This window comes from Trichosurus vulpecula, chromosome 4 (genome assembly GCF_011100635.1).
Source record: "Trichosurus vulpecula isolate mTriVul1 chromosome 4, mTriVul1.pri, whole genome shotgun sequence".
Classification (NCBI taxonomy): domain Eukaryota; kingdom Metazoa; phylum Chordata; class Mammalia; order Diprotodontia; family Phalangeridae; genus Trichosurus; species Trichosurus vulpecula.
This window is the reverse complement of record NC_050576.1, coordinates 306973380-306987377: the sequence shown is the minus strand read 5'-3', so window position 1 is coordinate 306987377 and position 13998 is coordinate 306973380. Positions and strand designations below refer to the sequence as shown.

Below are 13998 nucleotides of genomic sequence, written 5' to 3'. Positions count from 1 at the left end.
TGGCTAAGGTCTATCGCTCAGAGCTGGGAGTGGAGGGGAGCACAGCCTAGCTTGGGCTGCACCCAGACCAACCAGAGCAGGAGCCAGGCGGAACAGGCCCTAGCACCCTGAATCAGTGAGCTGTGGCAGTTACCAGACTTCTCAACCCACAAACACCAAAGACAATAGAGAAGGTTAATGGGAAAAACTGCAGTGGACAGAGTGAAAGGAGTTCCTGGTTCAGCCACCACCCCGGGGGCAGTGGAGGAAGTGCAGCTACAGAAATACAGCTGCAGTTGCTTCTGGCCCCAGGCCCACCTGATGGGAGGAATTAAGTGGGGGATCAGAGCGGGAGTGCAGAGCCTGCTTAAGATTTGCGTCAGGTCCAGGTTGGTGGTTCTTGAGGAAGGAGGAGTGCTGGTGTGGAAGAGCTGGCTGTATAGAAATAGCTCTGAAATCAACAGCGCATCCCCTCAAGCTTGGAACAAAGTATGCTTTGCTCTACAAGCAGTCATACCCTGACGAAAAACTCAAGGGTCAAGTAAGTTGGCTGGGAACATGGCCAGGCAGCAAAAACGTACTCAGATTCAGTCTCAGACTTTGGAATCTTTCTTTGGTGACAAAGAAGACCAAAACATACAGCCAGAAGAAGTCAACAAAGTCAAAGAGCCTACACCAAAAGCCTCCAAGAAAAGCATGAACTGGTCTCAGGCCATGCAAGAGCTCAAAAAGGATTTGGAAAAGCAAGTAAGAGAAGTAGAGGAAAAACTGGAAAGAGAAATGAGAAGGATGCGAGAAAACCATGAAAAACAAGTCAATGACTTGCTAAAGGAGAACTCAAAAAATACTGAAGAAAAGAACGCCTTAAAAAATAGACAACTCAAATGGCAAAAGAGCTCCAAAAAGCCAATGAGGAGAAGAATGCCTTGAAAGGCAGAATTAGCCAAATGGAAAAGGAGGTCCAAAAGACCACTGAAGAAAATACTACCTTAAAAATGAGACTGGAACAAGTGGAAGCTAGTGACTTTATGAGAAATCAAGATATTATGAAACAGAACCAAAGGAATGAAAAAATGGAAGACAATGTGAACTATCTCACTGGAAAAACCACTGACCTGGAAAATAGATCTAGGAGAGACAATTTAAAAATTATTGGACTACCTGAAAGCCATGATCAAAAAAAAGAGCCTAGATATCATCTTTCCAGAAATTATCAAGGAGAACTGCCCTGATATTCTAGAGTCACAGGGCAAAACAGAAATTGAAAGAATCCACCCATCACCTCCTCAAAAAGATCCCAAAAAGAAAACTCCTAAGAATATCGTTGCCAAATTCCAGAGCTCCCAGGTCAAAGAGAAAATACTGCAAGCAGTCAGAAAGAAACAATTCGAGTGTATTGTGGAAACACAATCAGGATAACACAACATCTAGCAGCTTCTACATTAAGGGATCAAAGGGCTTGGAATATGATATTCCAGGTCAGTGGAGCTAGGATTAAAACCAAGAATCACCTACCCAGCAAAACTGAGTATCATGCTCCAAGGCAAAATATGGATTTTCAACAAAATAGAGGACTTTCAAGCTTTCTCAGTGAAAAGACCAGAGCTGAATAGAAAATCTGACTTTCAAATGCAAGAATCAAGAGAAGCATGAAAAGGTAAAAAGAAAGAAAAATCATAAGGGACTTACTAAAGTGGAACTGTTTTGTTCACATTCCTACATGGAAAGACGATTTGTATAATTCATGAAACCTCAGTATGAGGGTAGCTGAAGGGAATACACATATATACATATATGTATATATATATGTGTATATATGTATATATATACACACACACATATATACACATATAGCTGAAGGGAATATACATATACATATATATACATATATATGTATATATATATAGACAGAGGGCACAGGGTGAGTTGAATATGAAGGGATGATATCTAAAAAAATAAAATCAAATTAAGGGATGAGAGAGGAATATATTGAGAGAGGGAGAAAGGGAGAGAGAGAATGGGGTAAATTATCTCACATAAAAATGGCAAGAAAAAGCAGTTCTGTAGAGAGGGAAGAAGGGGCAGGTGAGGGGGAATGAGTGAATCTTGCTCTCATCGTATTTGACCTGAGGAGAGAATAACATACACACTTAATTGGGTATCTTACCCCACAGGAAAGAAGGAGGGAGTTAAAAAAAATGGGGACGATAGAATTGAGGGCAGATACGGGGAGGAGGTAATCAAAAACAAACACTTTCGAAAAGGGACAGAGTCAAGAGAAAAATTGAATAAAGGGGGATAGGATAGGAAGGAGCAAAATATAGTTAGTCTTGCACAACATGAGTATTGTGGAAGGGTTTTGCATAATGATACACATGTGGCCTATGTTGAATTGCTTGCCTTCTTAGGGAGGGTGGGTGGGGAGGGAAGAGGGGAGAGAATTTGGAACTCAAAGTTTTAAAAGCAGATCTTCAAAAAAAAAAGTTTTTGCATGCAACTAGGAAATAAGATATATAGGCAATGGGGCATAGAAATCTATCTTGCCCTACAAGAAAGTAAGGGGAAAGGGGATGAGGGGGAGTGGGCTGACAGAAGGGAGGGCTGATTGGGGAATCGGGCAATCACAATATATGCCATGTTGGAGTGGGAGGGAGGGTAGAAATGGGGAGAAAATTTGTAATTCAAACTCTTGTGAAAATCAATGCTGAAAACCAAAAATATTAAATAAATAAAAGAATAAAGAGTCTGATAGAAAAATAAAGTTGTAAGGACATTGACAAATAAAAGCATTCACTTGGAAAAAAAAAAGAAATTTTAAAGGAAAACTACCCCAATATTCTACAACTAGAAGGTAAAATAGAAATTGAAAGAAATCACCAATCATCTCCTGAAAGAGATCCCAAAATGGAAACTCACAGGCAAATTCCAGAGCTCCCAAGTAAAAAGAAAATACTCAAAGAAGCCATAAATAAATCACTCAAATAATGTAACAGCACAGTCAGGATCACACAAGATTTAGCAGCTATTATATCAAAAGAGCAGAGGGCCTGGAATATGATATTCTGGAAGGCAAAAGAGCTAGGATTATAACCAAGAATAAACTACCCAGCAAAACTGAGTATAATCCTTCAGGAGAAAAAAATTGACATTCATTGAAATGGAGGACTTTAAAGCATTCCTGATGAAAAGCTCATAGATGAATAGAAAAATCTGACTTTCAAAAACAAGACTCAAGAGAAGGACAAAAAGGTAAAAATGAAAGAGAAATTATGAGGAATTTGATAAAGTTAAATTGTTTACATTCCTAAATTGGAAGATGATTCATTTAACTCCTAAGAATTTTATCACTATTAGGAAAGTTAGAAAGATTCTATGTAAAGAGAAGACATGGAAATGCATTGATTATGTTGGGATCATCTAAAAAAATGGACAGGTAAGAAAGAGGGATGCATTGGGAGAAGAGGAAAGGGAGAGGAAAGAATAGGGAAAATTATCACAAATAAAAGAGGTTCACAAAGAAGAGCTTTTATAGTGGAAAAGCGGGGGGAGTAGCAAGCAATGCTTGAATCTCATTCTCATCTGAATTGGTTTAGAGAGGGAAGCACGCGCACGCACGCACACACACACACACACACACATACGAGTACAAAAATCTATATTACCCAACAGGGAATTAAGAAGGGAAGGTGATAGGATAAAGGGGTAAGGAGTGATAAAAAGGAGAGCAGATTAAAGTAGGCAATGGTCAGAAGTAAAACGGACTTTTGAGGAGAGACAAGGTAAACATAGAGAGAGGAAGATAAAGAGAAGAAAAAAGAATGGAAGAATATGCACGGTTAGTTATCATAACTGTGAATGGGATGAACTCACCCATAAAACAGAAACAGAGAGCAAAACGGATTAGAAACCAGAATCCAACAATATGTTGTTTACAAGAAACATACGTGAAACAGAGAGACACATACAATGTTAAAACAAGGGGCTAGAGCAAAATCTATTATACTTCAGTTGAAGAAATATTATAAATTTCAAGTGTGAACTAGTTCATTCAAGGAGGATAAAATGCTTAACAAATGTAACAGTCTAGGTTCCATAAAGAGACAATTATCTTTTCACACATTTAGTCTAAATAAATTCCCAATTTTCTCTCAGAGACATAGTTAGTCCATAAACATTTATCAAGCTATCATTATGTGCCAGGCATTAAGTGCAGGGGATACAAAGAAAGGCAAAAATGTGGCACCCACCATCAAGGACTTCACATTCTGATGGGGAAGACTACATCAGATAATTCTGTACATAAACTAGATACATACACACAGACATGCTCACATTTTAAATGACAGGTAATCTTAGAAGGAAGGAACTAGGAGGAAGGAAGCCAGGGAAGTTAGATGGCAAAGATGATGAGGGAGAGTATTCTAGGCATGGCTCAAATTCACTATAAAAGCATGGAATCAGAAAATGCAGCATTGCATGTGAGGAATAGCTACTATTCTAGTGTAGCTAGATTTCAGAATGTATGGAAGGGAGTAAAGGGTAAAGCAAAGTTAAGCACAGGCCTTGGACTCCCAAGTGTAGCAGAACCAGATTAAAATGTAATTGAGAGATATTTAACGAAATGAATAAAAATATAATAAAACATAGATAATACTATATTTTGAAACTAAGTCAATCTACAGCCCTCAGTGATCCTTACGTATGGATTACTGGCCACAGTTTCAAATTGAGTTTCACACCACATGTGTAAGGAGAGTAGAAAGCAAGGAAGGAGACAGATTGTGAAGGGCTTTAAATGCTAAATAGAGGACTTCATATTTGATCCTGGAAGTGAAGGTGAGCCACTAGGATACATCAAGTACAGAAGTTGGTATGGTCAGGTCTCTGTGTTAAGACAATCACTTTATCACCTGTGTGGAAGATAAGACTGCAGGGAGGAAAAACTTGAAGCTGGAGGATCAAGCAGAAGGTTTCTGCAATGGTTCATGTGAGGGCTGATAAGGTCCTGACAAGGAAGTGGCATGTGAGTAAAGAGGCCATTTACAAGAGATACAATGAAGGTAGCAATGACAAGACTTGGCAGCAGATTAGATATGTAGGGTGAAGAGTGCAGGTTGATACCAAGGTTTCAAGCCTGAGTAACTGACAGGATGTGATGATAGTAATAAGGGAAACTTGGAAGAGGGAAGGGGTTTGGATATGCAGACAGAGTTTAACGCAGAGATATTGATAATCATGAAGTTCACATAAAGGCAGCATGCCAGTGAACAGAAGGCAGGCCTCAGATGCAGAAGGACGAAACTCAAGTCCTGACTCAGACATTTACAGGACTTGTAGTTCTCTACTTTCTGACAGCGGCTCTACCACTGTCATTACTATCACTGTATCACAGACCTCAGTGTGAGTAACTAACCCTGGATTTGATATCTTGGCTTTAGCTCTTGCTCTATTGATCCACTTTAAATAACACAATGCCCAGATCTACCGCTTATTATCTGTGTGACCTTGGGCAAGTCATTTAATCTCTATGGGTCTTGGTTTCTTCATAGGTAAAATAAGGTATTTGGGCCAGATGGAAGGAAGGAAGGAAACAAGCATATGTTAAGCATCTACTATGTGCCAGGCACTTGACAAATACTATCTCAGTTGATCCTAATATCAGCCCTGGGAAGTAGGTGACATTATTATCCCCATTTTACAGTTGAGGAAACTGAGGCAAATATGTTAAGTGACTTGCCCAGGGTCACACAACTAATAAGTAATTGAAGATGGATTTAAACTCAGGCCTTCTTGATTCCAGGTCCAGCACTGTCTCCATCATGCCACCTAGCTGTCTTCTATGGCTTCTGAGATCCCTTTGGACTCCTAATCTATTATCCTTATGACCTGGTTCCCTGATTTCTGCTGTTTTGTTTTAGAGAGACGCTTGCCTCCTCTGTGCCTGGATTCTCTTGGTCCTGCTTCCTGTTCAAACTCTCTGGATCTCTCTGATAGGTCATTCTCATTCTTATTTCTCATTTTCCATCCTCCCACTGGAAAGGTTTCCACATATGATAAAGCCCTAAGAAAGATGTGTTGAGCACTGCCCTGAGCCATCCAGTGGCATAAGAGCCGTAGCTACACTTCCACAGATCTTAAATAATATCACATCAGGTCCTTACTTTTAAGACATCTTCCACTGCCATCTTGCCTTCATGTCCTAGTAAAATTGTGTAAGGGTAAAGCCACTGGATTAAATGCTGGATTGACATTGCAGGAAAGAAATCCTAATCAGAAGAAAGGAAAAAAAACCACATAAAACATGGTGCTTGGTGTTTAAGAAAAATGTGATAATGAATCACCATATAAATCCTTTTGGGAACTGACAAATCATTTAGAAGAATGTTCTCATTTAAGAGAATTAAAATATGGATTTTATCAATGAATCCCTCTCATTGGAAATATCTTCTTCAATACTTTAAGAGAGCTTTGAGCTCGTCAATATGAAGATTACAATTGATCAATCCTTTCTGATACTGCCTGGCTCCTGTCCAGGTCCTCCTACAAACCCACCTCAGGAGATGATAACATAATAACAATAACAATAATACTGATAATAAATATGCAGCTAGCATTTAAATAGAACTTTGAGGTTTGCAAAGCATTCTGCAAACACCTTATTTTACAAAGACACTGAGTGCTGTCATTATCCTCATTTTACAGATCAGGAAGTTGAGACAAACAGAGCCCATGGTCACTCAGGTAGTAAATGCCTGATGCCAGATTTGAACTGAGGACTTCCTGATTGCAGGCCCAGCACAGCACTCCATCCACTGAACCAATGTTCAAGAATCCTTCTTCTAAATCTTTTGATATTTTATATATATGAATGGAGTCTGCTGGTTATCCACACATTTCTGCCACATCACCAGGCTACCTCCTTTTCTAGTCATACATCTGCTTCTCTTGAAAAAGGTCTTCATTAGTCACATGTTGCCGTATATAAGGCCTACTATGGCCCTATCATCCGACAACTTCATTTCCTGACATCCTGGAGTTCCATGATTCTCAAAAAATAATGCATCATCAGAAGAATATAGGTGCAAAAGGATTGGCTTTTGTTTCAGACAGAAGCATGTGATACTTAAAAGCACTGCTATATTTTTCAATGAAGTATAGGATATTGACCTCCATCTATTCATTTTTGGGCCCAATTCTTGATGCCCATATGGAGTATGTCCAAAACATAGATATTGAACGACAACTTCTATAGGTTGTCAGTCCAATTTCATTTTTCATTCACTGGGGTTTTAATCTCTGGATAAGTAGCCAAACTTTTTTTTTTTTCAAAGCAAAGATGAACTTTTTTATTGGTACCTAAAATGGTCCACGACAATGCCATTTTTGATGCATGACTTTCTATTTATATCTATTTTAATATTTATATTTATTTAGCCAAACTCTTTTGAGTGATTATAACTCTTACTAGGAAACTCTACAAGACTTGAAAGGTCATTTACAAATAGGGGTAGCTAGAAAATCTCACCATTTAGAGAAAATTCCTCTTCCATTTGACTTCGAAGATGGATATCCTCCATGTCAGTGAAATAATCTGTGGCAAGCATGTCTCCCTGTTTTATGCCTCACTTAATAATAATAATCAGAAGGGCATCAAATAAAGTTATCTATCATAGTACGACATTCAAATAATATTGTCTAATTTTAATATATGCGTGGCAGACACCATCCTGTAGAAGAGGCCTGGAGCTAGTATTTTGCTTTACCAAATCAAATGTTTCTTATAGTCCACAAACTTATTCATAGCTTATTTGCTTTTAGAAAGATACATCACAATTACATGGGGCTTTTGGGCTTGCAAAACACTTTAAATAGGAGTCTCATTACAACTTTGTCAGGCGAATATTACAAATACAAGCTTCCAAAGGTAAAGTGCCTTGCCCATGATCAGAGTGTTAGAGGTGGGATTAAAATCCAGGCTTTCCTGACTCTGAGTTCAGAATTTTTTCCAATATACCAAGCTGCGTCTATAACCTTTGGCCTGGGGGGAATAAACTGTCGAACGTCTTTCTTTCCTTATACCCAATCACAGAGGAATCGGGGAACTTTAGAGCCAGAAGAGACTGAACAACCATTAGTCCCTGGCTAATAACAATAACAAAATTATAGCAGCTCGCATTTTATAGTTCTTTACAGTTTGCAAAGTTCTTTACATACATTTATCTTATTTAATCTTCACAACAAACCTTTGAGGAGATATCAAAATTCCATTACTTACATGTTAACTATAATAAGGAACATTTTATGACTACTTTAAAAGAACATCGGTGAAGCTAAATGCACACTGCAGCTAAGAATTCATAGGGATCTTGGCTAAGTAGGTACAGCACTGGGTTTGGAGCCAAGAAGGTCCACTTTTGACATGTCCTGCCTGTGTGACTCTGGGGCAAGTAGCTTAAGTTCTCTAAACCTCAATTTCCTCATCTGTCAATAGGGAATAATAGCATAGACCTCACAGGGTTGTTGTAAGGATCACATGTTTTGCAAACCTTAAAGTAAAGGTGTTATTATTGTTGTTGTTAATAATAATAGATAACTAAACCTCAGTGAAAGAATTCAGACATGGTATTGTAATTCAAGAAATATGGAAAATAAAAATAAAACCCCTTCTCTCCAATGACTTTTACTCAGAAACTATTTCTTTCTGAAAACCATTTTAAAGTCAGTCTCAAAGTATCATTAAATAAAAACATAACTTGTTTTGTGAAAAGTCACATTGTTTTTGCCACATCTGATGGTCAATACTTCTTTACACACATACCAGGATTTGAACTGCAGCTGGTAAGCTATCTAAAGGAAAATCGGGAAGTCCAAGTGTAGAAGATTCTTGAGAGCAGAGCGTAGTAGCAAATGATAATACCTGAGAAACCCTAAGGATAAAAGTTTAATACAAGTTTAATTTTATCACATTTTATGCAAGGAATAATTAACAACTTCAGTGATTCTCATGCTCCCACATTGTGATATTCTCCCCATCCCAGTGACTCACCCTGGGGGATCATGGTACAAACACTGCTGCCCATCTCCCATGGGCTACTCACTCCTACCACTCTCAATGCTATCCCTCAATTTTCACACTCCAGATATACCCTCTGTCTGCTTTACAGCAAACAAACTTGCTTTCATCTTAAATCCTTTCCTTAAATCTTCTGGCTCTCACTAAGACCTGGCTGCCTCCTGACAATATTTCATCCTTGGCCACTCTTTCTGGTACTGGTTGAACTTGCACATATACCCCTCACCTAACTGGTCACAGTGGGAGAGAGAGAATACTTATACCACTGCCACTTCCAGATTCTCACTTTACTGACATCACTCAGTAATCTCTTCTCCTTTGAGGTTCATTCAATCTATTTTTATCATGTGATCAAGATTCTTCTGGTAGCTGCTACCTACTGACCCCCCAGGACATTTTCCTTCCCTCTTCAATGACCTCAGTGCTTAGACTACCATCTTTTTCTCCACCCCAAATCTTGCAGTCGTATCAGGGAACTTCAAAACATATCCTGATATTCCCTCAAATACACTAATTTCCTAATTCCTCAATTTACTAATTTCCTATCACCTACTCCACCATTCCAATTCAACTGCATACAGAGATGGTCATACCATCACTCACAAGAGTTCCCCTTTCATTTTGATGAGCTCTGTAATTTCTTTAATTAGTCATAATCTTTTATGTGCCTTATGACCCCCTAATCCTGGTTATTGTACTTATAATGACCTCGGATTTCTCCATCCATCAGTTCTTTCCCTTCTCTCCTTGCACTGGCTACACTCTCCTCCCTCCCTTTCCAATCTTGACTTTTTTGTGAATCAGTTCACTTTTACACTATACACTCAAATCACTTGCCCCCTTATTCTATTGCTGATCATGACTTCTCAAACTTTGGATTACTCCCCCCATTCACTGTCATTATTCCTAGTCATGTGTTCCTGAACAGAGCTTGAGATAATCATGAAACTATGCTGACTGGGTCCACTACAAATTTACATTACGTAATTTAACATGGTCCCTCACTGCAGCAAGGCAATCCTTTTATACCTCTTTAATCAATTCTCTATGTCCCACTACCTGCTTCCTGCCACCAGTGGCTTTTCAAACCTTTAATCTCCTCAAAGGTCCTATTGCGAACCCTCTCCCACTCTCTCATCTAAGAGCCTTGCCTCATAGTTCACCAAAAGAATCAAAGCAGCCATCCATTCAACAAGAGTACTTCTTCTTATCTCCTCTCATTTCATGTCACTCAGATGTTTTTCCTTCATTATCTCTACCTTCACCTCTGCCTCACATTAGGAAGTAACCCTTTTCTTTTTCAAGGCAAACACTTTTACATAGGTCCTTGATTCATTCAATACTGTATTCCTTAACACATTTACCTCTGTATCATTCTCACTCTCTCACAAATCTTCAGTCTCTCTTTACCCACTGATTGCTTCTCTGATGCTCAGAAACATGCCCAAGTCACCCTTGTACTAAAAACAAAACAAAAAAACACCAATCCATTCATCCCTACTACTATTGTATTTTATCTCTCCTCCTTTTCAAGGCTAAATTCCTAGAAAAAGCCATCTATAATTGGTGCGTATACTTCCTCTCCTCTTCCTGACTTTTGAACTGTCTGTAATCTGGCTTCCAAACTTCATAAGTTAACTGAAACTACTCTCTCCAGAGTAACCAAATCTAATTGCCAACCTAATGACACTGTCCATCATGCTCTTTTTCCTAATATTCTCTTCACTCTAGGTTTTCAAGACACTGCTCTCTCCTGCTTTTCCTCCTACGAGTCTGACTGTTTCTTCTGTCTCCTTTGCTGGATCTTTGTCCTGGCCATGCCCACTAGCTCCAAGCATCCAAAGCTCCATCCTGGGCTCTATTCTCTTGTCCCTTTACATGATCTTGCTTGGTGATCTCATCAGCCCCTATGGATTTAATGATCACCTCTATGCAGATGATTCTCAAATCCATTTATGCAGCCCTAACCTTTTGCTGGTATCTAGTCTCTCATCTCCAATTGCCTAATGAACATCTTGAACTGGATGTCTTACGGACATCTTAAATTCAACATGTCCAAAACTGAACTCGTTATATTTCCTTCAAAACCCTTCCCTCTTCCCCATGTCCCCATTACAATTAAGGGCAACACCATCTTCCCAGTCTCTCATACTTGCAACCCAGGGATCATCTTTGACTCCTCACTCACACTCGTCCAATCTGTTAGGAAATCCTGTTAATCCTACCTTCACAGCATCCCCTTGTCTCTTCCAACACAATCACTATCCTGGTATAGGTCCTTATTACCTCTTATCTGTACTTCTGCTTTGTCTCTCTCAAATCACTCCCTATTTCAGTCCCTACTTCACCCAGCTGCAAAACTGATCTCCAAAATGAAGGTCTAACCAACATCACCCTCTCGTTCAGTAAACTCCAGTGGTTCCCTGTTACCTCGAGGAGAAAATACAAAATCCTCTGTTTGGCCTTTAAAGCCTTTTACAATCTAGTCCAGTCTTCTTCCATTTCACTCTTCTCCATCTTCTATATGATCCAGTGACATGGCTTCCTTGCTGCTCCTTGAAAAAAGACATTCTATCTCCTGACTGTCGGTTTGCACTGGCTGTTCTCCCTTGCCTTCCTTCCTCCTCCTTTCCACGTCCTGATTTTTCTGGATTCCTTCAAATTTCAGCTAAAACCTCATCTTCTGCAGGAAATCTTGCCTAATCTCCCTTCAATGTTAGTGTCTTCCCTCAGATGATCTTAAATTTACCCTGTATATAACTAGTATGTACATACTCGTGTGCATATTTTCTCCCCCTTTAAAATGTGAACTTCTTGAGGGCAGGAACTATTTTTGACCTTTCTTTGGATCCTCAGTACTTCACTATGTACTTGGCATATAGTAAACACTTAATAACTCCTTGTCAACTTCACAAAACTCCAAATCACTTAAAGATGGCTTAACAAGTTATTAAAACATATAAAAATAGTATATAATTTAAGAGCTGGTTAGGCACCTATGATTATTATTCAAGTCCTCAGAATGAATATATTTCTAATTTAAGGATACATTCTAAAAATTTATGGTTGATTCAACATGGCCTAACATAATATACCTTGAGCCACTTACCTCTGAGGAGAAACATTGGACCCAAATGAATATAACAATTTAAGATGGTCCTAAAGTAGAATATGAAAACACTCATCAAATCAAGTATGCAAGTGTACGTCAAACATAAACATTCTACCCTCCTAAATGAGCAGATACTAAGCCATTTATATCAAAAGTTCTTCCCAGTGTACAATGATGTTAGTTCTAAAATAAAAACCACCAAGCCTCCCTCTTATCTTCATCCCCTACCCCATATCTTTCAAGATTTAATACCACTGTAACTTTTCCTATTATATTCTGAATAACTTGTCCAACCTAATTCGTATTTATCACTTAGGGATCTCACACACACACACACACACACACACACACACACACACCCCAAAAAAGGTATAAACAAAGTACTTAAAACAGTGAATTCATTAGTTCCAAATATAAAAACTGATGAAAAAATTAAATATTCTGGTTTATACTAACCTTAAAGGGTAGATAGTAAATATCTCTCGCTTGAAATCGTGAGCGAAGAGGAGGGTCTAAAGGATTTCCAGAGTACCTGGGTACTGGTAAACCCAGGGCAATCACTCGAAAATCTTCACTAACTCTAACAATCTTCCATGAATCTAGCTCTGTTTTGGTGTGATCCTACACGAACCAAAGGACAATATTTAGAATGCAATTAATTGATGTAAGGAGATGAGATTTATACATTCCTGTGAAGCTTCTATTGTGTATTTTGGTTAATCCTAGTTCAGGATAGTTCTGCATCAAGAAAATTAAAAGTAAGCCATCAAGCAAAGAAAATCAATCTGCAATGTGGTAGATTACACTACAGGGATCAGAATGACGGATCTGTTAGTAAAGGAAAGGCAGCCAACATAAAATAAAGTCAGATCTAAGACAGGATAGGTGGGGAAAACACCATATATAGCTTCACAGGCTAGAAAAAATGGAGTCAGAGGGCAAATCATTTGCAAGAGAGTGGCTGAATAACTGATTGAACCTAACAGTGTCTTCTTGTCACCTGACTGAAGCCTATAAGTAACCAGCTCATTCCCAGTCCACCTCTTTTCTGGGAAGATACTGACAAGTGTCTAATCAAGTGCTATGCAGATTTAGTTGCTGAAAAGACAGAAACTTTTTAAGGTTTAGATTCAAGTAAAGCAAAAATGAAATATGATACTTACACAAGCCACAGCATTTTTTTTTCCAGAATGTTAAGCCTAAATTAGGAAATGCTTAGGCAATATCAGTTTGGACTATCAATTGTGTCAGTCACAGTGAAAAATTACATTTTTCAGTAATTCAATCTCCAAGGTCCTAAAATGCCACAATCTAATAAGGCTGTAATTTCAAGGCTGGAGGTGGTGGGGTGGGTGGGAGATGCACCAAATGCTATGGAAAAAAAAGCCAATACAATGAATACCTTTAATCAAGTTTAACTAGAAGGACTCTGAGTTTACAATGATATTTACTTTTGAGAAGATTGTGTGTGGTTAAATAATTGTTATATCAAATAATTTGCAAGGAACAGATCTAATCCAAGTGGCAGCAAAATCCTATTTTCACCTGACAAAACCCTGCTCAATGTAGTATAAAAAATGACTTTCCCAAAGTTCAGGCTCAAATCCACAATAAAGATACAGAATAAGAAAAGTCTTTTATCATCAAACAGTCAATAAATTTAAAAAAGAAACACATCTGTTTCAACAACACAGCATGAATTTTTTCTAATCAGCTAATATGAATGCTATTAGCTAATGCCACCTCCAAGGACCAAATAAAAGTCATTTGGCAATTAGAAAGGGTAGGAGAAAGAAGGTTTTGCATAATCAATTCCCACAAATGAATTTAAAGT

At 38.4% G+C, this 13998-nt stretch overlaps 1 protein-coding gene across 1 annotated transcript in view; it reads right to left on the bottom strand.

Moving 5' to 3' along the window:
- The window catches only part of VWA8 (von Willebrand factor A domain containing 8), a 391960-nt gene that overhangs the window by 294837 nt on the left and 83125 nt on the right, over positions 1-13998 (bottom strand). Inside the window, exons 6-9 of the mRNA XM_036757477.1 lie at positions 12621-12785; positions 12162-12211; positions 8798-8906; positions 6141-6245 (exon numbers count right to left, since the gene is read on the bottom strand). Coding sequence (XP_036613372.1) covers positions 6141-6245; positions 8798-8906; positions 12162-12211; positions 12621-12785 — 429 coding nt within the window. The remainder of the gene's footprint in view (positions 1-6140; positions 6246-8797; positions 8907-12161; positions 12212-12620; positions 12786-13998) is intronic.